The sequence below is a fragment of the Rana temporaria genome, chromosome 6, assembly GCF_905171775.1.
Source record: "Rana temporaria chromosome 6, aRanTem1.1, whole genome shotgun sequence".
NCBI classification, from domain to species: domain Eukaryota; kingdom Metazoa; phylum Chordata; class Amphibia; order Anura; family Ranidae; genus Rana; species Rana temporaria.
In genome coordinates, this window is record NC_053494.1 from 6,454,235 (window position 1) to 6,480,480 (window position 26,246).

The window sequence follows — 26,246 nt, forward strand, 5'->3', positions numbered from 1 at the left end:
GAGGTCAGCAATGAGGTCAGCAATGAGGTCAGTAATGAGGTCAGCAATGAGGTCAGTAATGAGGTCAGCAATGAGGTCAGCAATGAGGTCAGCAATGAGGTCAGTAATGAGGTCAGTAATGAGGTCAGCAATGAGGTTAGCAATGAGGTCAGCAATGAGGTCAGTAATGAGGTCAGTAATGAGGTCAGCAATGAGGTTAGCAATGAGGTCAGCAATGAGGTCAGTAATGAGGTCAGCAATGAGGTCAGCAATGAGGTCAGCAATGAGGTTAGCAATGAGGTCAGCAATGAGGTCAGCAATGAGGACAGCAATGAGGTCAGTAATGAGGTCAGCAATGAGGTCAGTAATGAGAACAGCAATGAGGTCAGTAATGAGGTCAGCAATGAGGTCAGCAATGAGGACAGCAATGAGGTTAGCAATGAGGTCAGTAATGAGAACAGCAATGAGGTCAGCAATGAGGTCAGTAATGAGGTCAGCAATGAGGTCAGCAATGAGGTCAGTAATGAGGTCAGCAATGAGGTCAGTAATGAGGTCAGTAATGAGGTCAGCAATGAGGTCAGTAATGAGGTCAGCAATGAGGTCAGCAATGAGGTCAGTAATGAGGTCAGCAATGAGGTCAGCAATGAGGTCAGTAATGAGGTCAGCAATGAGGTCAGCAATGAGGTCAGCAATGAGGTCAGCAATGAGGACAGCAATAAGGTCAGTAATGAGGTCAGCAATGAGGTCAGCAATGAGGTCAGCAATGAGGTCAGCAATAAGGTCAGTAATGAGGTCAGTAATGAGGTCAGCAATGAGGTCAGTAATGAGGTCAGCAATAAGGTCAGTAATGAGGTCAGTAATGAGGTCAGCAATGAGGTCAGTAATGAGGTCAGTAATGAGGTCAGCAATGAGGTCAGTAATGAGGTCAGCAATGAGGTCAGCAATGAGGTCAGTAATGAGGTCAGCAATGAGGTCAGCAATGAGGTCAGTAATGAGGTCAGCAATGAGGTCAGCAATGAGGTCAGCAATGAGGTCAGCAATGAGGACAGCAATGAGGTCAGCAATGAGGTCAGTAATGAGGTCAGCAATGAGGTCAGCAATGAGGTCAGTAGTGAGGTCAGCAATGAGGTCAGCAATGAGGTCAGTAATGAGGTCAGCAATGAGGACAGCAATGAGGTCAGCAATGAGGTCAGCAATGAGGTCAGTAATGAGGTCAGCAATGAGGTCAGCAATGAGGTCAGCAATGAGGTCAGCAATAAGGTCAGTAATGAGGTCAGCAATGAGGTCAGCAATGAGGTCAGCAATGAGGTCAGCAATAAGGTCAGTAATGAGGTCAGTAATGGCAACCTATGGATCTCTTTGTTGATGGGCGCACGTAAACAAAGAGGGGAAGGAAGGGAAAGAGAAGGGAAAGGAGACGCACTCACCCTTCGAAGCAATGTGCTGCGCTCAGCACCCATTGGGGGGAGATTAGGGAGCCCCCACAGAAATGTATATTCGCAAGCTGCAGACTGACCTGCCAAGGCCATTCCCCATCCAAAGCATCTGTACCTCCAACTATTCGATTGGAGGAGACCACAGGAGAGCCGCACACCGGAGGGTTTTCCACAGAGGCAACATGGCGGACTGCATGATACAAGAAAAGGAGGAGAACTTCATTAAAAGAAAGTAATTAATCAGCAAATAGTGCATGTAAGTCATGTGTTGGTGAAGGAACAAGAAAAGCAGCATTTGTACGTTGTACGCTACACTCATAAATCAGGTAATATACTTATGAGGGTCCCTAATACAGGCAGAGAAATTACCATAAATATAAAGAAGAATTCCAAGTATGGAAATGATTACATAGTTGCATTACATGTTCCAGCTTGTATCAATGTACCTATGTATATACCATACCTGCGGGATCCCTCTAGACCAGTGTTTCTCAACTTCAGTGCTCAAGGAGCCCCAACATGTCGGGCCAGATTCACAAAGAGATACGATGTTGTATTATCTACAGATATCTACAGATCCTCCATCGTATCTCTGACTTACACTGGTCCTATCTATGCGCCTGGTTCATAGAATCAGATACGCATAGATAGGGCTAAGATCCGACAGTGTTACAATGTGTTACACTGTCGGATCTTTTTTTCAATTTAAAAATGGCGCCGGGGGGCGTTCCCGCTGATTTACGATAAATAATATGTAAATCAGCGAGATACGCAAATTCACGAACGTACGCGGACCCGTCGCAGTGTTCTTACGTCGTTTCCGTAGCGTTTTTCCGTCGTATACTTACCCCTTCTTTTATCAGGCGCAGCCAATGTTAAGTATAGCCGGCGTTCCCGCGTCGAATTTGAATTTTCCTACGTCGTTTGCGTACGCCGATTCACGAACACGCGCGTCGCAAGTCCCGCTCACGTCGCAACCACTGACGTCCTAGTGACGTCAGTGGGAGCAATGCACGCCGGGAAATTCCCCGGACGACGCATGCGCATTTAAATCGGCGCGGGAACGCGCCTAATTTAAATATGACACTCCCCTAGCCGCGGAATTTGAATTCCGCTGGGGGATTTAGGATCCGCCGTCGCAAGTTTGGAGGTAAGTGGTTTGTGAATTAGCCACTTGCCTCCTAAACTTGCGGGAGCGGATCTTAATTCACGTAGATCGAGCGGATCTATAGATCCGCTGCGCTACGTGAATCTGGCCCGTCATGTTTTCAGGCTTTCCATTATTTTGCACAGGTGATTTGATCAGTTTCACTGCCATAGTAATTACTAGGGTTGTCCCGATGCCACTTTTTTAAGACCGAGTACAAGTACCGATTCTTTTTTTCAAGTACTCGCCGATACCGATTACCGATACTTTTTTTTTTATATCATGTGACAATGGCACATGTGTCAGTATTTTTTTTTTTTTACAATTTATTTATTTTCCCCGGAGCTGAAGAACGGGGAGAGGCGAGTGTAAACACAGCTTCCCCGTTCTTCACAGTGGCAGCTTCATTGATCGTGTGTTCCCTAATATAGAGAAACACGATCAATGACGTCACACGTCCAGCCCCGCCCCCCTACAGTTAGAAAAACATATGAGGTCACACATAACCCCTACAGCGCCCCCTAGTGGTTAACTCCCAAACTGCAATTGTCATTTTCACAGTAAACAATGCATTTTTATAGCAGTTTTTGCTGTGAAAATGACAATGGTCCCAAATATGTGTCAAAATTGTCCGATGTGTTAATGTCGCAGTCACGAAAAAAAATCGCTGATCGCCGCCATTAGTAGTAAAAAACAAAAAAATTATAAAAATGCAATAAAACGATCTCCTATTTTGTAAACGCTATAAATTTTGCGCAAACCAATCAATAAACGCTTATTGCGATTTTTTTTACCAAAAATAGGTAGAAGAATACGTATCGGCCTAAACTGAGGGAAAAAAAAGTGTTTTTTTATATCTTTTTGGAGGATATTTATTATAGCAAAAAGTAAAAAATATTGCATTTTTTTCAAAACTGTCGCTCTATTTTTGTTTATAGCACAAAAAAAAAAACAACGCAGAGGTGATCAAATACCACCAAAAGAAAGCTCTATTTGTGGGGAAAAAAGGACGCCAATTTTGTTTGGGAGCCACGTCGCACGGCCGTGCAATTGTCAGTTAAAGCGACGCAGTGCCGAATCGCAAAAACTGGCCAGGTCCTTTACCTGCATAAAGGTCCGGGTCTTAAGTGGTTAAAAAAAATTATATATTTTTTTTGCATTGGTACACATCCCCCATGGCAGTGCCCAGCTATCCATGCCCTTTTTAAAGAAAAGTTTGCGATTCTATTCCCGTAGATTTCAAAAGAGTTTGGCATAGCGTCGTTTGTGGACTTCGAAACCTCCTGAGAACAAAACTTTGCCCAGTTCATTCATCTCTACTGGGAATTAAGGCATAATAAGTCATGTATAGTCGTTATATGCAATAACATGTATTTATTACTTTAATGAGCGCATAATTACGTTTAATGGTATTTTTATATCTTCCTGAAGTTTAACTGTAAGTAATAAATCGAGGTATTGATGTTTTTTTTTTATTGCTTGGTCAATGTTCACACATTATTGAAGATGACATTTCACCATCTGGGAGGGATCGGTCCCAAGACTGGAGAAAAGGTTACCAATTAACTTACCCCTTTCCTGCCGCGACTTCTCTTTTATTTGCACAAGCAGGATTTTTATACCGATGATTGACCAATATAATTCCCCAGACATTTTTTTGCAAAGTAAATGACAAAATATAAAACACAGACAGGAAAACCAGGACCAAAAGCACCAAAAAATTTGCCAAGTGACGACAGACTGGGCATTCTCAAAAGCAGCCACAAGATGTCACTGCAAGAACCTGTCATCAATTTAAAGGGCTATAATGTAATAAGGTATTATGAAGCAATACATTTGAATGAAAAAAATAAAATAAAAAATACCTGTCAATAATCTGGCATAAAATAAATAAAAATCATTTATAATAGATCCCTGACGTCTCCATAAAGAGTACATGTCACCTGCCCAAATATATTTAAATGAAAATAATTGTAAATCATTTGACATCAAATAAATACAATTAATTTATAATAGACCCCTGATATCTCCTGTCACCTGCCCAAATACATTCAAATAAAAATAAATGTAAATAATTTGACATAAAATAAATAAAATTAATTTATAATAGACCCCTGATGTCTCCTGTCACCTGCCCAAATACATTTAAATGAAAATTAATGTAAATAATTTGACATAAAATAAATACAATTAATTCATAATAGACCCCTGATATCTCCTGTCACCTGCCCAAGTACATTTAAATAAAAATAAATGTAAAATAATTTGACATCAAATTAATTTGCACCCACTTCCGGGCATAGATAGCGGCAGAATCTGCGGGTATCTACGCCACTACCCAGAAGTATTTACCCCCTTCCTGTCCAGAGCACTTTTTGCGATTCGGCACTGCGTCGTTTTAACTGACAATTGCGCGGCCGTGTGACGTGGCTCCCAAATAAATTTTACGTTCTTTTCCCCCCACACATAGAGCTTTCTTTTGGTGGTATTTCATCACCTCTGCGGTTTTTGTTCTTTGCGCTATAAACAAAAATAGAGCGACAATTTTGTAAAAAATTCAATATTTTCTACTTTTTTTTGATATAATAAATATCCCCCAAAAAATGTATAAAAAAAAATATTTTTCCTCAGTTTAGACCGATACGTATTCTTCTACCTATTTTTGTTAAAAAAAATTGCAATAAGCGTTTATTGATTGGTTTGCGCAAAAAGTTATAGCGTTTACACAATAGGGGATAGTTTTATGGCATTTTTATAAAAAAATAATTTTTTACTAGTAATGTCGGCGATCTGCGATTTTTATCGTGACAGTGACATTATGGCGGACACATCGGATTCTTTTGACACCATTTTGGGACCATTGTCATTTTTACAGCTATAAAAAATGCACTGATTACTGTAAAAATGACACTGGCAGTGAATGGGGTTAACATGTAGGGGGCGAGGAAGGGGTTAAGTGTGTCCTAGGGAGTGATTCTAAGTGTTAGGGGGCGTGGCTACGAGTGACACATCACTGATCGCTGCTCCCGATGAGAGGGAACAGACGATCAGTGACATGTCGCTAGGAAAAACGGGGAGATGTGTTTACACTGACATCTCCCCGTTCTTCAGCTCCGTGACACGATCGCGGGACACCGGAGGACATCGAGTCCGTAGGTCCCGGGGGCATGGTCACAGAGCTCGCAACAGGGTCGCAAAAAAAAAAGCCACAGGCGGCAAATTAAAGGGGACGTAGCTGTACGCCCATCTGCCTGTCCGTGCCATTCTGTTGATGTAAAGGTTCGTGCGACAGTCCTTAAGCGGTTAACTGAAGCATAGTAAACTATGTGTACTGCAGGCTGCAGAGAAAGGGGCTGGGGAATCTCTGTCCTCAGTTTCTTTCTCTGTCTCAAAAGTGAGACATCAGGGGCATGGGCTTCCACAGCAACAATACACAGTGGCATTTAACCCTTTCGTCAAACGCTAGCAGGGGTTAAAAGCACCCTGCTAGCGGCCAAATCGCGCAGCTAAAACGATAGTAAAGCGGCGCTTTACCGATAACGCAGCCAGCTGGCAGTGTGAAATAGCTCTTGAGATAATTCAGCTTCACTCCATGCCCATATAAATATAGCCTAGAGAATGTACAGACCCCCCTTTAGCACAGATGGACCCCCCTTCAGCACAGACCCCTCCATTCAGCACAGACCCCCCATTCTGCACAGACACCTCCGTTCAGCACACATGGACCCCCCCTTCAGCACAGCCCCCCCATTCAGCACAGACCCCCTTCAGCACAGATAGACCCCCCCAATCCCATTCAGTACCTCAGATCAGCACGGCATGGGCACAGCAGGTTCCCTGTGTACACATAAACACTGGAGGGGGAGGTGGCTTCACACTGCTCGCTGTGTCTGTGTGACATCCGGCCCGGGACTGCTCAGACAGCCCACAGCCGCAAGACTCTTCAACACCTTCTCCATTTTCCAGGGGGGGTCAATTGCCCCCCCTTGCCCTATGGAGCAGACGCCTATGATCAGGAGTTTGTTTAGACCCTCGATATTTCACCAAAGCCCCATAGCAGGGCTCCTAAAAATAATAATAATAGTAATAATAATAATATTGTAAAAAATAATAAAAAAAATAAAATTGAAAAAAAATTATACAAAATAATAAAAATAAAAAACTACTGACATTGTCCACTGCCCTACTGACACCAATCTTTGCTCTACTGACACCGTCCACCGCTCTGCTGATATACATGCAGTGTGATTGTGTGATTGTGCTCTGGTGCGCACACCCTAATGCAGCAGGCTGCGCACACCAATGGTTTCTTGTGATATTTGTCTATGAATACAGTACATAAATAACAAATAGCAAATAAATAAAGCCCAAATAGGTAGATTCACAAAGAGTTAGGCCGCCTTATCAGTAGATAAGCCGACCTAAGTCCGAATCTACGACGGCGTTTGTTTAAGCGTATGCTCAAACAGAGATACACCTAAACAAAGCTAAGATAGGCCGGCTTGCGCCGTTCTATCTTAGCTTGCAATGTTTCTGATGGCCGCTAGATGGCGCTTCCATTGCGGCTGGCGTAGATTATGTAAATGAGGGGATACGCCGATTCACGAACGTACACCAGGCCTACGCCGTCGAATTACGTTGTTTCCGTAAGGGATAGGCCGCCTAAAGTTAGAGCTATGCTCTAGTGGACTAGTAATGTTAAGGTATGGCCGCCGTTCCCGCCGAGAGGTTCGAATTTTTTACCTCGTTTGCGCAAGTCGTCCGTGAATCGGGAGTTACGTCGTTTACGTCCACGTCTAAATCATTAGGCCCGTACGGTGTACTTAGCCGCAATGCGCACTGGGAAATGTAGTCGCCCGGCGCATGCGCAGTGTCAAAAAACGTCAAAAAACGTGAGGTCAAGCCTCATTTCCATACAACACGTCCCCCTCCAAGTCATTTGAATTAGGCGCCCTTACGCCCGCTCGTTTGAGGCTACGCCGCCGTAGATTAGCAGGTAAGTGGTTTGAAAATCACTACTAGCCTAGTTAATTTACGGCGGTGTAGCCTAAACAGGCTAGGCTAGGCCGCCCTAAAGTTACACCAATGTACGTGAATCTACCTAATAGATTTCAATGCAAATAGAATAGAGGTAGCACACCCTTCTTCTACACCTTGTGGGCTACATGATCAGAGAGGGGACAGTCTTACCTGCGGCCATTATGGTCAGCAAAGCAAGCGTCCCCATTGGTACAGAGTGAAGGACGATGAGACCAGGTCGGCTTTTCGGTGAATTTCAGCTTCTCGTTCCCGAGAATTATGTCTTTATGATACACCTGCCTCAGGTTTCTCCTCTTGTGTTCCAGATGGAACCTTAACCCTCCATAAATCTGTGAGCGCACAGGGACATCATTTAACCCTTCCAGCTGACTCATCTCCCATTAATGTTTTTTTACGTGTTGAGTTTCGATGTTGTGGCTGAAATAAAAGAAGGTTTTGTACAAAGTCCTTTTCTCTTCTTTTCCCGTTAATGGAGAGAATTTCAAACCAAAATTCTTCAAAAGGTTAGGTTAGGACAACTTGTACGAAAAACGTTCTGGGCCGGTTCAGGGCAAGTTCACACCAGAACCTACATTCTGGGCCAGATCCACGAAGCAGTTACGCTGGCATATCTTTTGATACGCCGCGTAACTTCTATTTTGCTCCGGCGTATCTTTGTTTTGATCGTTCCTACAGGGGACTCCCGCCACCCTCCGGTGGTCTACCGACTCACCTGTGCAATCGGTGACAGGATCCGCCAGCCCCGGATGCTGATCATAGAGATTTCAGGCAGACCAGATGGTCGCCAGAGTCTCTATGATCGTCGGAGCCCGGGCGCGATGTTATGACGTCACGCCCGGCCTCTGCATTAAAAAAAAATGGCGCCGCTTCGGCTGTTTTTTTTTTCTCAGGCTTCCCAGCCTAGAGGTGATATGTGAGGTCTTATTGACCCCACATCTTAGGCCTCGTACACACGACCGAACATGTCTGCTGAAACTGGTCCGCGGACCAGTTTCCGCGGACATGTCCGACCGTGTGTACGGCCTAGCGGACCGGATTACTGGGCTAGCGGACAGGTTTCCAGCGGACAAAAGTTTCTTAGCATGCTAAGAAACATATCCGCTGGAACCATGTCCGTCAGACATGTCCGATGGTTAGTACGACTCATCGGACATGTCCGCTGGGCCGAAATCCCTTGCATGCGTCGAAGTGATTCGACGCATGCGTGGAAGCATTGAACTTCCTGGTTCGCGCACGTCACCGCGTCATCGTCGCCGCCACGTCACCGCGTATTCTGTCCGCGGGAAATTTGGCGGTTTTCATCGGACATGTCTGGTCGTGTGTACGAGGCCTCACTGTAAAGAGGTCCTGTCATGTCATATTCCTATTACAAGGGATGTTTACATTCCTTGTAATAGGAAAAAAAGTGATACATTTTTTTTTTTTTTTTTAAAGTTTCAAAAAAAAAAAAGTAAAATTAACAATAATATATATGTTTTTTTTAAAGTGCCCCTGTCCCCATGTGCTTGCACGCAGAAGCGAACGATTACGTAAGTCCCGCCCACATATGAAAAAGGTGTTCAAACCACACTTGTGAGGAGAGTGAGAGCAATAATTCTAGCACTAAATCTCCTTTGTAACTCAAAACATGTAACCAGTAAAAAAAAATGTAAGCGTTGCCTATGGGGATTTTTAGGTACCGAAGTTTGACGTCATTCCACCAGTGTGTGCAATTTTTGACGCGTGACAAGTTAGGTATCTACAGTTGCAATAAAAAGTATGTGAACCCTTTTGGAATGATATGGATTTCTCATAAAATGTGATCTGATCTTCATCTAAGTCACAACAATAGACAATCACAGTCGGCTTAAACTAATAACACACAAAGAATAAAATGTTACCATGTTTTTATTGAACACACCATGTAAACATTCACAGTGCAGGTGGAAAAAGTATGTGAACCCCTAGACTAATGACATCTCCAAAAGCTAATTGGAGTGAGGTGTCAGCCAACTGGAGTCCAATCAATGAGATGAGAAGGGAGGTGTTGGTTGCAGCTGCCCCGCCCTATAAAAAACACACATCAGTTCTGGGTTTTCTTTTCACAAGAAGCATTGCCTGATGTGAATGATGCCTTGCACAAAAGAGCTCTCAGAAGACCTACGATTAAGAATTGTTTACTTGCATAAAGCTGGAAAGGGTTATAAAAGTATCTTTGGGCTAACTTGAATGTTTTTTTTTAAAGCATGAAAAATTCCCCCAAAAAACGTGTTTGAAAAATTGCTGCGCAAATACCGTGCGAGATAAAAAGTTTCAATGACCGCCAGTGTATTCTTTAGGGTCTCTTCTAAAAAAAACATATATATAGCCAGATTCAGAAAGGTTTACGCCGGCGTATCAGTAGATACGCCGTCGTAACTCTGAATCTGCGCCGTAGTACATTTAAGTTTATTCTCAAATTGGGATACACTTAAATGTAGCTAAGATACGACGGCTAACTATTTATGCCGGCCGCTAGGGGCGTGTGCGCTGATTTACGCCTAGAATGCGTAAATCAGCGAGATACGCCTATTCACGAACGCTTGCCCGTCGCAGTAAAGATACGCCGTTTACGTAAGCCGTTTTCAGGCGTAAAGTTAGTCCGACAAAAAGCTGGCCTAGCCAATGTTAAGTATGGACGTTGGTCCCGCATCAAATTTTTTAATTTTTACGTTGTTTGCGTAAGTCGTCCGTGAATAAGGCTGGGCGTAATTTACGTTCACGTCGAAACCAATAAGTCTTTGCGGAGTAATTTGGAGCATGTGTACTGGGATATGTCCACGGACGGCGCATGCGCCCTTCGTAAATAACGTCAATCACGTCGGGTCACGATTCATTTGCATAAAACACGCCCACCTCTTCACAATTTGAATTAGGCGCGCTTGGGCCGGGACATTTATGCTACGCCGCCGTAACTTAGGACGCAGGTGCTTTGTGAATACAGCACTTGCCTCTCTAATTTACGGCGGTGTAGCGTAAATACGATACGCTATGCCGGCTCAATCATACGCCGCCCTACGTGAATCTAGCTAATAGTGTTTGGGGGTTCTATGTAATTTTCTAGCAAAAAAAAAGAGCAACAAAAATGATGATTTTTACACGTAGAAACGAAGTGTCAGAATTGGCCCGGGCCTGAAGTGGTTAACAATCAAAGGCGGAGTTTTTTTTTTTTGAAAAATGATACTGTTGCTACATATTGTATGCCAGACATTTTAGCCAAGAGAGAATTTCTTCTATTTCTACGTTTAAACTGATACATTTGTAAGACGGAAATGACATTATTGCCTTTCATCAAACTTTCCAGTCTTGTTGTGTCTTCCCGTCTCATGGGTGAGACTCGCCCCTCTTTTGTCTCCCCGGACAATAACTACTGGTTGGACCAGTTGGGTGTTCTACATCTTTCGTCTTCCTTACAATACATATACAATTGCTCTTTTTCTTTTTTCTTACAGATTCTCCCTTAGCTGAAGGTCAGGTCCAGATCTGAGAATTTATAGAAGAAAAGCCTCGTGGTCTTCTCTGCGTGATAAAACCGCGTTGCATTCGTGAAGGTTTTCATTGCCGGGATCTGAAGTCGGGTTTGATGTGGTTAAAACATGGCTGGTCCTGAAATCGTACAATGGGGACAAGAGCTTCTGAACTTCTCCTAAATCCACACACTCTTCTCAATGTTTAACCCCTTCCATACCGGGGGGGCACTTACGCACCTTCCTGCCCAAGCCAATTTTCAGCTTTCAGCGCTGTCGCACTTTAAATGACAATTGCGCGGTCGTGCTACGCTGTACCCAAATGACATTTTTATCATTTTGTTTCCACAAATAGAGCTTTCTTTTGGTGGTATTTGATCACCTCTGCGATTTTTATTTTTTGCGCAACAACTAAAAAAATACCGAAATTTTAGAAAAAAATTATGGCCCAGATTCTCAAAGAAACGCCTATCTTTAGGCGGGCGTAGCAAATCTCAGATACACTACGCCGCCGTAACTTAGAGCGGCAGGTCCTGTATTCAGAAAGGACTTGCGCTCTAAGTTACGTCGGCGTAGTGTAAATGGGCCGGCGTAAGCCCGCCTAATTCAAACTAGGCTGGTAGGGGGCGTGTTGTATGTAAATGATTGGTAAACCCACGTAAATGACGCGCTTTACGAACGGCGCATGCGCGCGCATGCTGAGTATCACGTCGAATTTTCAAAGTAAATTACGCCCGCTCAATGCTTAGTCGACGTGAACGTAACCTACGCCCAGCCCCATTCACGGACGACTTACGCAAACGACGTAAAATACGACGCTGTTCTTACGTTTCCGACGTCCATACCTAACATGACTTACCCCTGCTTTATGAGGGGTAAATTTACGCCTGTCCGACGCCTTACGTAAACGACGTATCTTGTTACGCCGGGCGCACGTACGTTTGTGAATCGACGTATCTAGCTAATTTGCCTATTCAACGCAGAAATATACGGAAGCGTCCCTAGCGGCCAGCGTAAATATGCACCTCAAGATACGACGGCGTAAGAGACTTACGCAGCTTGTATCTAGGCAACAGTGAGGCGTATCTGATTCTATGAATCAGGCGCAGAGATGCGACGCCTCACACTCAGAGTTACGACGGCGTATCTGGAGATACTCTGTCGTAACTCCTTTGTGAATCCGGGCCTAAATTTTTGTTTTGTTTTTTGTTATTTTTTTTTTGTAAATAAGTAAGTTTTCTTCTTCAATTATGGGCACAGAAATGGCGGCACTGATGGGCACCGATGAGGTGGCAGAGATGGGCACCGATGAGGTGGCAGAGATGGGCACCGATAGGCGGCACTGATGGACACTGATAGGCGGCGCTGGTATGCTGCACCGATGGGCACTCATAGGCAGCACTGATGGGCACTCATAGGCGGCACTGGGCACTCTTTGCGGCACTGAAGGGCACTCATGGGTGGCACCTATGGGTGGCACTGAAGGGTACTTATGGGTGGCACAGATGGGCACTGATAGGTGGGCACTGGGCATAGATGGGCACTAAGAGGTGGCACTGATGGACACTGGGTGGCACTGATGGACACTGATGGGGTGGCACTGATGGCATTGCTGGGCATCACTTCAGTCAGTGCCCATGTTGTCAGTCAGTGCCCATTTGTGGGCACTGATTGGCATCTATTGTGTTAATTTTTTTGTTTTTATTGTTTGTTTGTTTTTGAGACATTTGTGTGCTATATTGAGCACCGGGGGGCACTCCCTGGTGGTCCAGTGTTGGCATCCGAGGGGGGGCTTCACTGATAAACAATCAGCGTTAACCCCCCCCCCCCCGTCAGGAGAGCCACCGATCGGCTCTCCTCTACTTGCGTCTGTCAGACGCGAGTGAGGAAGAGCCAATCAACGGCTCTTCCTGTTTACACCGTGATCAGCCGTGGTACTGCACACCGATTTGGCATGAACCCTGCTCTTCATCCTGCCAGCACACAATTCCCGTCGGGCTAAGAAGCCAATAGTAGGCATGTATGGGGGAAAAAAAATTCTGATACAAGGTCCACTTTAATCTTTATTTGTAATTCCTGATTTCAGTTCATTGTGGCACCATAAGAACAAATATGTACTACTAACCCAGGCGAAAGCACAAACATTAAACTATTACTATAGCAAAAATGAATAAGGTCATCGGGCCAGATTCTCGTAGATCCTGCGGCGGCGTCGCGTAAGCTATTTACACTACGCCGCCACAACTTACTGGAGCAAGTGCCGTATTCCCCAAACACTTGCTCCGTAATTTGCGGCGGCGTAGTGTAAATGGCCCGGCGTATGGCCGCGTAATTCAAAGGGGGCAGCTTGTATTCAAATTAAGTGCGCCCCCACGCCGATTGAACTAAGCATTTGCTGGGCTGAAAAATAGCCCAGTGCGCATGCTCCAGCTCACGACGGAAAACGTCAATGACGCCGACGTGAGCGTCATTGACGTAAAGTCGTATTCAAGAACGACTTAGTAAAATGACGTAACCGACGGAAAAAGACGTTGCGGACCCGACGCCATACTTAACATGGCATACGGCGGACTGGAGTAAGGTTACCCCTCATATAGCAGGGGTAACCTTACGCTTACGGAAACTACGTAAAACGACGACGACGCGGCGCAAATTTGTTCGGGAATCGGCGTATCAGGCTCATTTGCATAGTCAAATGAGACCTGAACGTAAACGCCACCTAGCGGTCGGCGTTGTATTGCATTTAGGATCCAACGGTGTAAGTGACTTACACCAGTCGGATCCTAGCCTAATTCCGGCGTATCTTGTTTTGCGAATACAAAACAATGATACGCCGGCGGGAATTTCGAATTACGCCGGTGTATCTGTAGATACACCGGCGTAACTCTTTTGAGAATCTGGCTCTATCTATCTATCTATCTATCTATCTGATTATCTAGTAGCTGCACCTCCACCTCACCATTCCTGGTTCTTCAGCCTTGGTGGATAAACTGTATAGTGATGGCTGAGAGAAGCATATTTGAGCAGAAGTAATTTTTTTTTTTTTTACGTCACAAGTATCTGTAGTTTATTTTCAGGATTGTTAGTATCTCTTTTCCTTCTTTTGGGGGTGATGATGGTTTGTGGTTACATGTAAGAAGTGAACAGAAGACCGCCTAATGCCAGGAGCATCCATGGGTTGTATGAAAGGTTAGCAGCCCCATCACCGATTAAACCCTCTGGTTTGAGGAATTCTTCACATGTCTTGGTTGGTGGTGGGATTTCTGGCACGTTGGTAAATGGTACTGACAGGTAGGTGTTGATCCAGGCTTGATAGGCTGTGACAAGGGTGTACACCCCAGGACGGAAGAAGAAGCCACAGCCTTCTCCCCAGCTTACAATCCCAACCTGGTACCAAACATTCTGGACGTTACACACCAGAGGTCCACCTGAGTCACCCTGGAAGAAATCAACAGTCATCAGTTGCAATATGTATCTATCTATCTATCTATCTATCTATCTATCTATCTATCTATCTATCTATCTATCTATCTATCTATCTATCTATCTGTCTGTCTATCTATCTGTCTGTCTATCTATCTATCTATCTATCTATCTATCTATCTATCTATCTATCTATCTGTCTGTCTATCTATCTGTCTGTCTATCTATCTATCTATCTATCTATCTATCTATCTATCTATCTATCTATCTATCCATCTATCCATCTATCCATCTATCTATCTATCTCAGGGCTGTCTTTAAGGCAGGGCAAAATGGGCAGCTACCCTGGGCCCTGTGATAGTTGTGGGGCCCAAAGCAGCTACCTCATACTTGCCAACTATCCCAGTTTAAATTCCCTTGTCCCTTGAAGTTTTAGTCCTTTGCTGTGTCCTGATATCTCAGTGTGAAGTGCTGCTACTAATGCTGCCCAGCTCTGCCCTATTGTTGTGTACAGATGACTCACCTGCAGACCCTGTGTTTACTTGTAAATAACCGTCATTCATTTGTAAACAATGGCAGTATTTATATGTAAATAGCTGAGGCCGGCGGCATTCATAGGCCTCATGGATAACTACCCACTTCTGTTAGGATGCACATCTGTGTGCTGTTGGCTGGAAGGGGTTATTATCCATAGTCTTTTAGCATGTTGTTAAATGTAAACCAGACCTTACATTTAACATGCTAGAAGGCTATGGACATTCAGCTTTCCTTTTTTTCATTTCCCCATCCCCTTTTACTTTCCCTTCCCTTTTCCCATTTTCCTATCCTTTTTCTGTTTCCCTTTTCCCTTTCCCCTTATTCTTTTCTCTTTCCTGTTCCCCTTTCCCTTTCCACTTTCTCCTATCCCTTGTCCTTTCCCTTTTCTCTTGTCCTTTGCCTTTTCTCTTGTCCTTTCCCTTTTCCCTTGTCCTTTGCCCTTTTTCTTTCCCTTTTCCCATTTTCTTTCCCTTTCCACTTTCTCCTTTCTCTTGTATTTTCCCCTTTCTCTTGTCCTTTCCCTTTTCCCTTGTCCTTTCCCCTTTCTCTTGTCCTTTCCCTTTTCCATTGTCCTTTCTCTTTTCCATTGTCCTTTGCCATTTTCCTTCCCCCTTTTATTTCCCCTTTCCCATTTTCTTTCCCTTTCCACTTTCTCTTTTCCCTTGTCCTTTCCCCTTTCTCGTGTCCTTTCCCTTTCCCATTGTCCTTTTCCCTTTCTCTTGTCCTTTGCCCCTTCTCTTGCCCTTTCCCTTTTCCCTTGTCCTTTCCCTTTTCCCTTGTCCTTTTCCTTTTCCCTTGTCCTTTCCCTTTTCGCTTGTCCTTTCTCTTTTCTCTTGTCCTTTCCCTTTTCCATTGTCCTTTCCCGTTTACCTTGTCCTTTCCCTTTTCCCTTGTCCTTTCTCTTTTCCATTGTCCTTTCCATTTTACCTTGTCCTTTCCCTTTTCCCTTGTCCTTTCTCTTTTCCCTTGTCCTTTCCCTTTTCCCTTGTCCTTTCCCTTTTCCCTTTTCCTTTCCATTTTCCCTTGTCCTTTCCCTTTTCCCTTGTCCTTCCCCTTTTCCCTTGTCCTTTTTCACTTTTCTCTTGTCCTTCCCCTTTTCCCTTGTCCTTTATCTTTTCCCTTGTCCTTTCCCCTTTCTCTTGTCCTTTGCCCTTTCTCTTGTCCTTTCTCTTTTCCTTTGTCCTTCCCCTTTTCCCTTGTCCTTCCCCTTTTCCCTTGTCCTTTTGCTTTTCTCTTGTCCTTTCCCTTTTCCCTTGTCCTCTCCCTCTTCCCTTTTCCCTCCCCCCCTTTACTTTTCTTTTTCCTTTCCCATTTTCCTTTCCCCCTTTTCTTTCCCCTTTCCCCTTTTTCTTTCCCCTTTCTCCTTTCCCCCTTTTCTTTCCCCTTTTGCTTTCCCTTTTCTCCTTTCCCCTTTCTCCTTTCCCCTTTCTCCTTTCCCCTTTTTCTTTTCCCCTTTCCCCTTTTTCTTTTCCCCTTTTCCTTTCCCCTTTTTCTTTCTCCTTTCCCCTTTTTCCTTTCCCATTTTCCTTTCCCATTTTCCTTTCCCATTTTCCTTCCCATTTTCCTTTCCCATTTTCCTTCCCATTTCCTTTCCCCTTTCTCCTTACCCCCTTTCTTTCCCCTTTTCCTTTCCCCTTCTCCTTTCCCCTTTCTCCTTACCCTCTTTCCTTCTCCTTTTCCCTTTATAATGTGATACCCAATGACCACAAATATGTCACTCACCTGGCAAGAATCCTTATGTCCATGTTCAAAGCCAGCGCATATCTTCTCATCCGGGATAATTACATTGTTAGGATTTTCCAAGGACCACATGTGGTACATCTGGTCACATGTTTTGGAATCAATTAAGGGAACCATAACTTTCTGGAGGATGCCGTTAACAGGTTGTTGCCCTGTTGATAAATATGGAAAAATAGATGGTTAAAGTTTCTTCTGGAACACAATCTTTTTTTATATATATACCATATATATATATATATACCGTATATATATATTTATTATAGCAAAAGTAAAAAATATTGAATTTTTTTCAAAATTGTCGCTTTATTTTTGCTTATAGCGCAAAAAATAAAAACCGCTGAGGTGATCAAATACCACCAAAAGAAAGCTCTATTTGTGGGAAAAAAAGGACGCAAATTTTGTTTGGGAACCACGTCGCACAACCGCGCAATTGTCAGTTAAAGCGACGCAGTGCCGAATTGCAGAAAGGGTAATTTTGGTCCGGGTCTTAAGTGGTTAACTGGTAATTGCGCGGTTGTGCGACGTTGTACCCAAACAACATTTGTGTACTTTTTTTAGGGGTTTAAGCAGAAGAACAGTCAGCAAACAAGTCAATGGTCGGTAACAAGTAGTTGTAGGTTGGGATCAAGCAGAAGAGTAGTCGAGGAACAAGCCAAAGGTCAGTAATGTGTGGTAGAGAAGTTACGGACAGCATCAGGAGTGACAGGAGTGAAATATTGGCTGTTCAGAGCACAATAATCTGGCAAGCAGGAAGTGCAAAGGCATGGCTTAAACAGGAAGTTTATGGGAGGAGCAAGGGGTTCAAGGTTCAAGAGAAACAAGATACAAGGCAAGGTTGTCTAGAAGAAGAGATGGGTCCTGACTCTTACCTTCAAAGGATGTTGTTCCCCAGCCGGTCACCCAACAATCCATGCCACAGGGGAAGTCATCAAAGGCTGTTGGCAGGCAGATGGGCATGATGTATTTTGTGAAGGTGACAGGATTGCTTAGCTTTACCAGAGCTATGTCCCCGACGGACCCTGTGCTGGTATATTGGCTGTTCAAGATGATGGTTTCTACGCGGGAAACAACCATATGAGTTGAATTCACATGCAGCTGGTTTAGCCCCAGATAAACTTGGTAATCCTTTGGCAATATTGACCTGGAATAAAGCACATGTAAAGAATATACTCCATTAGCTAGATTCACATAGATGGCCGCAACTTTAAGGCGGCGTAGCTTAAGGCATTTAAGCTACGCCGCCGTAAGTTAGCGAGGCAAGTACATGATTCACAATGTACTTGCCTGCTAAGTTACGGCGGCGTAGCCTAAAGCGGGCGGGCGTAAGGGCGCCTAATTCAAATTTGTCTGAGGTGGCGTGTTTTATGATAATGAGGCTTGACCCGACGTGATTGACGTTTTTTTCCAACTGCGCATGCGCCGGGCGCCTACATTTCCCAGTGTGCATTGCGGCTAAGTCCGCCGCACGGGCCTATTGATTTCGACGTGGACGTAAACTACGTAAATCCCTATTCACGGACGACTTACGCAAACAACGTAAAATTTACGAATTTCGATGCGGGAACGGCGGTCATACTTTAACATTGGCTACGCCACCTAGGGGGCATCTTTAACTTTAGGCGGCCTATCTCTTACGGAAATGGCGTATCTGTACTGCGTCGGCCGGGCGTACGTTTGTGAATAGGCGTATCTAGTGATTTACATATTCTACGCCGACCGCAATGGAAGCGCCACCTAGCGGCCAGCCAAAATATTGCACCCTAAGATAGGACGGCGCAAGCCGTCGTATCTTAGATAGGTTTAAGTGTATCTCTGTTTGAGAATACACTTAAACATAGGTTGGCGCAGATTCCGAGTTAGGTCAGCATATCTACTGATACGCCGACCTAACTCTTACTGAATCTAGCCACATGACTTTCATTTTCAGAGGTTTCTTTTAGATGAAGCATTATCATGTAAATATGTGAATGTTTAGAGCCCAGCCCACAGGTTCCTTCTAATACCAGCAACCAATGTCAGTCTACAGCTGCAGTTCACAAAAAAGATGTTCTTATAGATAAATATTGGTTGTCATAGATAATTATGGATCCCTCCGCACATGCTAGGGTGCGAGGTGTAAGCCTAGATTTTGACTTCTCCTTTGGGGCCCACATCCATTCATTGGCCAAATCTTGCCACCTTAACCTCCACGGCATTTCCAGAATTTGCCCCTTCCTAACGATACCCCAACACTCCTTGCTTATATCCCGCCATTGACTACTGAACTCCCTTCTCACTGGTCCACCTTTACACAGGCTATTCCCCCCTTCAGTCTGTTAGGAATGCTGCTGCTAGACTTATAAGGGAAAAACTTGCACGCTACTATGTTCTAATGTTTAAGTAAATATAAACCATCAACCTCCAGTGAATATAGTGAAAATAAACTCAGAAAAAAAATATATATATAGTACGTGTATAGTACGTGACCAGTGACGCAACGCGTCGGGTGACGCCTTGTGACATCAGTTCTGGTGGTGTTTTAACAGTACGGAGAGGAGGCCTGTGTGTCACTACTCACATTGCTTTTTACTGCGGTTTTTATCCTTACTTGATGTAAGCAGTTTTTTTTACTAAATAAATTTACTTTTCATTTGGCAATATTGCACTATGGCTGTTCTTTGTTTCCTTTGAGCGCCATTTATACAAGAAGTGTCATTCCTTGGAGCGAGCAGTTTCCTCTATATGTGGAATTACCCAAGATGTTTTGATGCCAAGTTTTGGACGTAGTTCTTCATCTTCGCCTGGAACCCGGATGCCTTTACAGATCCATCGGCAGGATTCCTTATCTGACTATCTGATGAGCCTTGTTTAACCCTTGGGGTCATTGTTGGAGGTGAGCGGCCAATTCATAAATATATCAGGTCGATGTTTGGATAGATGTTTTATCTGGTTTTTCTTCTATCAAGTTATCTCTATGAGATTTTTGCCTTTATATGAACTAACTCCTACCATTGGGCTTTAGTTGGACTTTATTCGCATTTATTTATTTGTATGTTTGGATACTCAGGCCCGGATTCATAAAGTAACTTTGTGCGGGCGTAGCATATCTCAGATACGCTACGCCGCCGTAACTTAGTGAGGCAGGTTCTGTATTCAGAAAGAAGCTGCGCCCTAAGTTACGGCGGCGTAGCGTATGTGGTCCGGCGTAAGCCCGCGTAATACAAATTACTCAGGCAGTGGGCGTGTTGTATGTTAATAAATGGTGACCCCACGTAAATGACGTTTTTTACTAACGGCGCATGCGCCGTCCGTGGACGTATCCCAGTGCGCATGCTCCAAATTACGCCGCAAAGCCTCATTGGTTTCGACGTGAACGTAACTTACGACCAGCCCCATTCACGGACGACTTACGCAAACGACGTAAACAACGCAAAATTCTACGCTGGCCCGACGTTCATACATAACATTGGCTACGCCTCATATAGCAGGGGTAACTTTACACCGGAAAAAGCCTTACGTAAACGATGTAAAAAAAATGCGCCGGGCGCACGTACGTTTCTGAATCGGCGTATCTACCTAATTTACATATTCTATGCTTAAATCTACGGAAGCGTCACCTAGCGGCCAGCGTAAATATGCAACTAAGATACGACGGCGTAAGAGACTTACGTCAGTCGTATCTTAGCCAAATTTCGGCGTATCTTGCTTTCTGAATACAGAAAGAAGATACGCCGGCGCATCCTAGAATTTACGCGGCGTATCAATAGATACGCCAACGTAAATTCTTTCTGAATCCGGGCCTCAGCATATTTTTCCTTTGAGTATACTACTTTATGGCACATTATTGAATAAGCGCACCATTCCCATCTTTTTCTTCTGCTGTTAGACTTCTACACCTCACTAACCGATCCGTGACTGCTGCCCATCTCTGCAAATCTCTTCATTGACTTCCATTAGCCCAACATATAAAATTCTAATAACTAACCACAACAAACAAAGGCATAAAGCCATCAAAGACACAACACTGACTCCAGCTACATCACCAACCATGGGCGTCCGCAGAACTTTTTCCAGGGGGGGGGGGGGGCATCATTTTAAGGCCACCCATGCTCTGCCCTTTTCGACAATCTCATGAAAGACTTTCCAATGGAGATAAGAGATAATTCATCTTCACTTTGTATTGAAAGTTATACTTCATACTGCACAACTCAAGCAGGCTGGCAGCCAATAACTGGAGCAGATTGGCCGAGGCGAGCATCAAATTGGATGATCGGGCCAGGGTGAGGGGCATAGGCGTGCGCAGGGGGTGTGCCTGGACACACCCTAATTACCCCTGGGGCACAGATTCCCCCTACTGAAATTTCCCGATGGGGCTCCTAAAAAAAAGAAAATTGTAAAAAAATAAAAAGAAATGTAATATAATTGTAAAAAATAATATAAAAATAAGATTGTAAAAAATAATACAAAAATAAAATAATAAAAACACTGTCCACTGCCCTACTGATTTTTACATGTATTTATAAGAGTGTGTCTATGTATATATATGCCTGGGCACACCCTAATTACCTTTGGGGCACAGATCCCCCCTTCTGATATTTCACTAAAGCCCCCCAACGGGGCTCCAAAAATTTTTATTTAAAATAATAATAATTTTTAAGTAAAATTGTAAAGTATATATATTTATTACACACACGTGTGTTTGAGCTTTGGGGTGCACACCCTAATGCAATAGGCTGCGCACACCTATGGTGAGGGGGCAATGTCAGATTATGGATGTCAGAGTTTTAGAGACACAGAGAGCAGCCAGCAGTCTCAAAAAAAAAGTCTGCAGCATGACAGCGGCCGCGGCGGACCGTGTTGGCTTATATATATTTTAGCCGAGACCCTAGAGAATAAAATGGCAATTGCTGCAATATTATAATATGTCACACTGCATTTGCCCAGCGGTCTTTCAAATGCAATTTTTTTTAGGGAAAAAATACACTTCAATAAATAAAAAGAAAAAAAGAAACAGTAAAGTTAGCCCAATTTGTTGAGGTTTTAATGTGAAAGATGATGTTACACCGCGAGAATCATGAGAGAATCATCTAAGCAAAAAAATAGTGGCCCAGATTCAAGAAGCACTTGCGCCCGCGCAACCATAGGTTACGCAGCGCAAGTGCTTACTTGCTCCGGTGTAACGAGTGCTCCTGATTCAGGAACCTCGTTACATCGACTGCAGGCTAAAATCTGCGCGGCATAAGGCTCTTATGCCTCGCAGTTTTTAGGCTGCATTCTTGCGGGGGCGGCTAGGGGGCGCTCCCATTGTGTATCAGCGTGTAGTATGCAAATTGCATACTACCACTGATTCACAAGCTTGCGCGGGCCCCGCGCAAGCTAGGTACGGAGTTTCCGTACGGCTACTTTTAGCGCAAGGCTGCCCCTGCTAATAGTAGGGGCAGCCAATGCTAAAGTATAGCTGGCCTTCCCGCGCCGTGAAATTTGAATTTTTTACGGCGTTTGCGTAAGTGAAACGTGAATGGCGCTGGACGCCATTCACGTTCACTTAGAAGCAAATGACGTCCTTGCGACGTCATTTGCCGCAATGCACGTCGGGAAAGTTTCCCGACGGAGCATGCGCTGTATGCTCGGCGCGGGAGCGTGCCTAATTTAAATGATTCCCGCCCCCCGCGGGATCATTTAACTTGCGCGCGCTTACGCCGGGCAAATTTGCCGGCGCGCCCTCGCAATTCACAATTCACGGAGCTCACTGGGCCAGTGATTCTAATTTTAGCCAGAATCGTGCGGCTCTACTACCTACTTTGAATAAACACTTCCATACCGTGCAAACTTTTGGAACTATATAAATCCTGTATAATAATAATAATAATAATAATAATAAAAGAAAAAAAAATCAGAATACTCACTCGCCAAAGCAGTGGGCTGCAGTCAGCACCCATTGTGAGGAGATCAGGGAACCTCCACAAATATGCTGGCCTTTGAAGTAGAGACTGATCTGCCAAGGCCATTCGCCTTCCACGGAATCTGTGCCGCCAACAATTCTGTTGGAGACCGTCGGGGTGCCGCACACTGAATTATTTGCCGCAGATCCCAGATCTGACAATGCTGTATGAAAACAGAAAACGGAACAGTTTTAGTTTTTCGCTCAAAAACGAATGAGGGCACCTTACTTGAAAAGAGTACGAGTGGGAGAAGACCAAGCAGAGCTGTATTTATATTTTTCAAACTAAATTGCCTTTAGTGCCAAAATGTTGTGTGGGAATATGTTGGGAAAAGCCACCCACTGAGTTCCTGTGCTCATAGCAGGGAGGGCTGGCAGCCTTAGGCCTGGGGGGCAAGTCCAGTCAAGTGGCCCACTGAACCGCCGAATGAGCTCACCATCCATGGCTCACCTGGTTTTTCAATGCAGCCTCACCAGTGCCCATCAGTGCAGCCAACTCCAGTGCCCATCAATGCAGCCTGATGACTGGAGCAGGTTACATGGGGTGTATGGGGGGGGGGTCAGCTAGGCATGTCAGGGTCTCTCACCTCAGCGATCTCAGCTCAGCAGGTCCTTGCACGCCATGGCCTCCTGGGGGGGGGGGGTAATGCCCCTGCCTGCCCAGCCCTGCCCTGCAGCCCTGCGTCCCAACTCCCTGGCACGCACTGCTTCTGCCTTCTTCCAAGTATCCGGTCCCAGGGAGTTGTAGTTTCCTCTGCTCTGCTCTGTTTTAAAACCCACCGGGAGCTTGAGCATGGACTACAACTCCCGAAATGCAACAGCTAGTGGTCAGCCGCTGTGGCCGTGCCCCCCGGCCCGACTTTCTAGTGCAGGATAAAAAAAGAAAATGGTAGAGGGCAGAGGCTGCCGACCATTTTGAACATAAGTTAGAGCGGCCTGGGAGGCAATTGCCACCCTGCCCCCCAGCCCAGCCCTCCCTTGGCTCATAGTGTTTTATTCGGGGGTTTGGGGAGCAAAAAAAAAACTGTGGACAAGTACCTCCTAAGCTGTTCCTGCAGGAATATACACATTTTGGTAGTTCTTGTAACACCCTCACCTATTTTATACAGCATACAGTAAAACCTCGGATTGTGAGCATAATTTGTTCCAGAAGCATGCTTGTAATCCAAAGCACTCTTATATCAAAGCAAATTTCCCCATAAGAAATAATGGAAAGATGATTCGTTCCACAACCATTTGTTCATGGGGCTGGACGTAATTTACGTTCACGTCGAAACCAATACGTCCTTGCGGCGTACTTTGAAGCAATGCACACTGGGATATGTACACGGACGGCGCATGCGCCGTTCGTAAAAAACGTCAATCACGTCGGGTCACGAGTAATTTCCATAAAACACGCCCCCCTCATCCTCATTTGAATTAGGCGCGCTTACGCCGGTCCCATTTACGCTACGCCGCCGTAAGTTAGGAGGCAAGTGCTTTGTGAATACAGAACTTGCCTCTCTGACTTAAGGCGGCGTAGCGTAAATACGATACGCTACGCCGCCTTAAAAATGCGGCGCTCTCTCTGAATCTGGCTAATAGACAAGACGCTGTGCATGTCTCCAAGCTAGTTGCACGAGATATGTAAATAACCTGTCACTCAAGCAAGGACTTTGGTCTTTATCTGGAAGTCTGTTTTATTTCACTGAACAATAAAAAGAGGATTGCTCAGCGCTGGATTAACTCTGTGTGGCAAGACTGGGCACAGATGATAGGAAATCGTATTCTCTACATTGTGACAGAAACAAAAAAATTGGGGGTTTACATCCACTTTAAGTGGTTAAATGGGATTTAAAAGAACAATGATAAATATTTAAGAGATCTGCTTACCTGCTGCCAATACGATGAATCCGAAGAGTGCCCCCATGTCTGTAGAGTGGAGGGAGATGCTCGGAGGTCTCTGGGTGTCTCTGCTCTGAGAAGGACAGAAGTTTCTCTCCACTTCTATAGAGTTTCCTTTTTCTTTAGAAGAATGGATTTATGATGCTCAGTTCTCAGGTTTCTTCTCGTATAGACCTGGATGGAACCCAAGACTGTTGTGAAGATACAGAACTCATCCATCTATTATATGTGTTAAAAATAAAAAATAACATGAAGAACAAAGTAACCCTTTTGGTCGGTGGGAACTCTCACCAGTATATTGTCACCGGCTAGAATAATAAAGACAGATGGCTAGATTCAGGTAGCTGTTACGGCGGCGTATCTCCAGATACGCCGCCGTAATTTCAAATCTGCGCCGGCGTATCTGTACGCCGATTCTCCAAGGCAGATACGTACAAAAAATAGGCTTCCTCCGCCAACGTAACTTGAATACGGCGGCGTATAATTGTCTGCAATATTACGCTGGCCGCTAGGGGCGTTTCCGTTGTTTTCAGCGTAGAGTATGCAAATTACCTAGTTACGCCGATTCACAAACGTATGTGCGGCCGGCGGTAGTTTTTTACGTTGTTTGCGTAAGGTTTTTTCGGCGTAACGTGGCTCCTGCTTCTATGAGGCGCACGCAATGTTAAGCATGGACGTCGTTCCCGCTTCGATTTTGGAATTTCTTACGTCGTTTGCGTAAGTTGTTTGCGAATAGGGCTGGACGTAACTTACGTTCACGTCGAAACCAATACGTAGTTGTGGCGTACTCGGGAACAATGCACACTGGGATATGTACACGGACGGAGCATGCGCCGTTCGTAAAAAAACGTCAATCACGTCAGGTCATCACACATTAGCATAAAACACGCCCCACCTTCCACATTTGAATTAGGCGGGCTTACGCCGGCCCCATTTACGCTACGCCGCCGCAACTTACGGAGCAAGTGCTTTGTGAATACTGCACTTGCTCCTGTAAGTTGCGGCGGCGTAGGGTAAATACGATCAAGCGCAGCTACCTGAATCTAGCCCAGAGAAACAGAGAAATGGTTTGGCTTAAAGAATATGTAAACCCAACATTTCATATTCCTGATCTGTGTCTGCTGTACCATGTACCGTATTTATCGGCGTATATCGCGCACTTTTTTGCCCTGAAACTCAGGGCAAAATCGCGAGTGCGTGATATACGCCGATACCCGCTTCCCGCGCCGAGTTTGAACTACTGCGCCGGCATATACCGAGCGCAGTACACTCGTGTATAGTCGGGCAGGCTCGGGTTCTCTCGCAGTCACGTCCTGGACGTACAGGACGCGCAGGACGTGACCGCGAGAGGAGCCGAGACTGCCCGACTATACACGAGTGTACTGCGCTCGGTATATGCCGGCGCAGTAATTCAAACTCAGCGTGGGAAGCGGAGATCGAGCGTGGAGGACACCGCAGAAGGACGCCGGACCCGACGAAGAGGACACCACCGAAGCCGCAGACGGACGCCGGACCCGACGAGGCCGCCGATGGACGCCGCGCAAGACACCAAAACTGTAAGTACTAAAATCTTTTTTTTACAGGAATGCGGGTCCACTTTAGGGGTGCGCGCTATACGGCGGAGCGCACAATACCCCGATAAATACGGTACATGC

At 45.0% G+C, this 26,246-nt stretch overlaps 1 protein-coding gene across 1 annotated transcript in view; it reads right to left on the minus strand.

Annotated features, from left to right (window-relative positions):
* Window positions 1-24,893, minus strand: part of LOC120942867 (transmembrane protease serine 9-like) — a 36,956-nt gene extending 12,063 nt beyond the window's left edge. Inside the window, exons 1-7 of the mRNA XM_040355792.1 lie at window positions 24,580-24,893; window positions 22,673-22,871; window positions 17,657-17,928; window positions 16,770-16,939; window positions 14,218-14,525; window positions 7,753-7,838; window positions 1,407-1,605 (exon numbers count right to left, since the gene is read on the minus strand). Of these exons, the coding sequence (XP_040211726.1) occupies window positions 1,407-1,605; window positions 7,753-7,838; window positions 14,218-14,525; window positions 16,770-16,939; window positions 17,657-17,928; window positions 22,673-22,871; window positions 24,580-24,616 (1,271 nt within the window). The 5' untranslated portion in view covers window positions 24,617-24,893. The remainder of the gene's footprint in view (window positions 1-1,406; window positions 1,606-7,752; window positions 7,839-14,217; window positions 14,526-16,769; window positions 16,940-17,656; window positions 17,929-22,672; window positions 22,872-24,579) is intronic.
* Window positions 24,894-26,246: the final 1,353 nt, after the last annotated feature.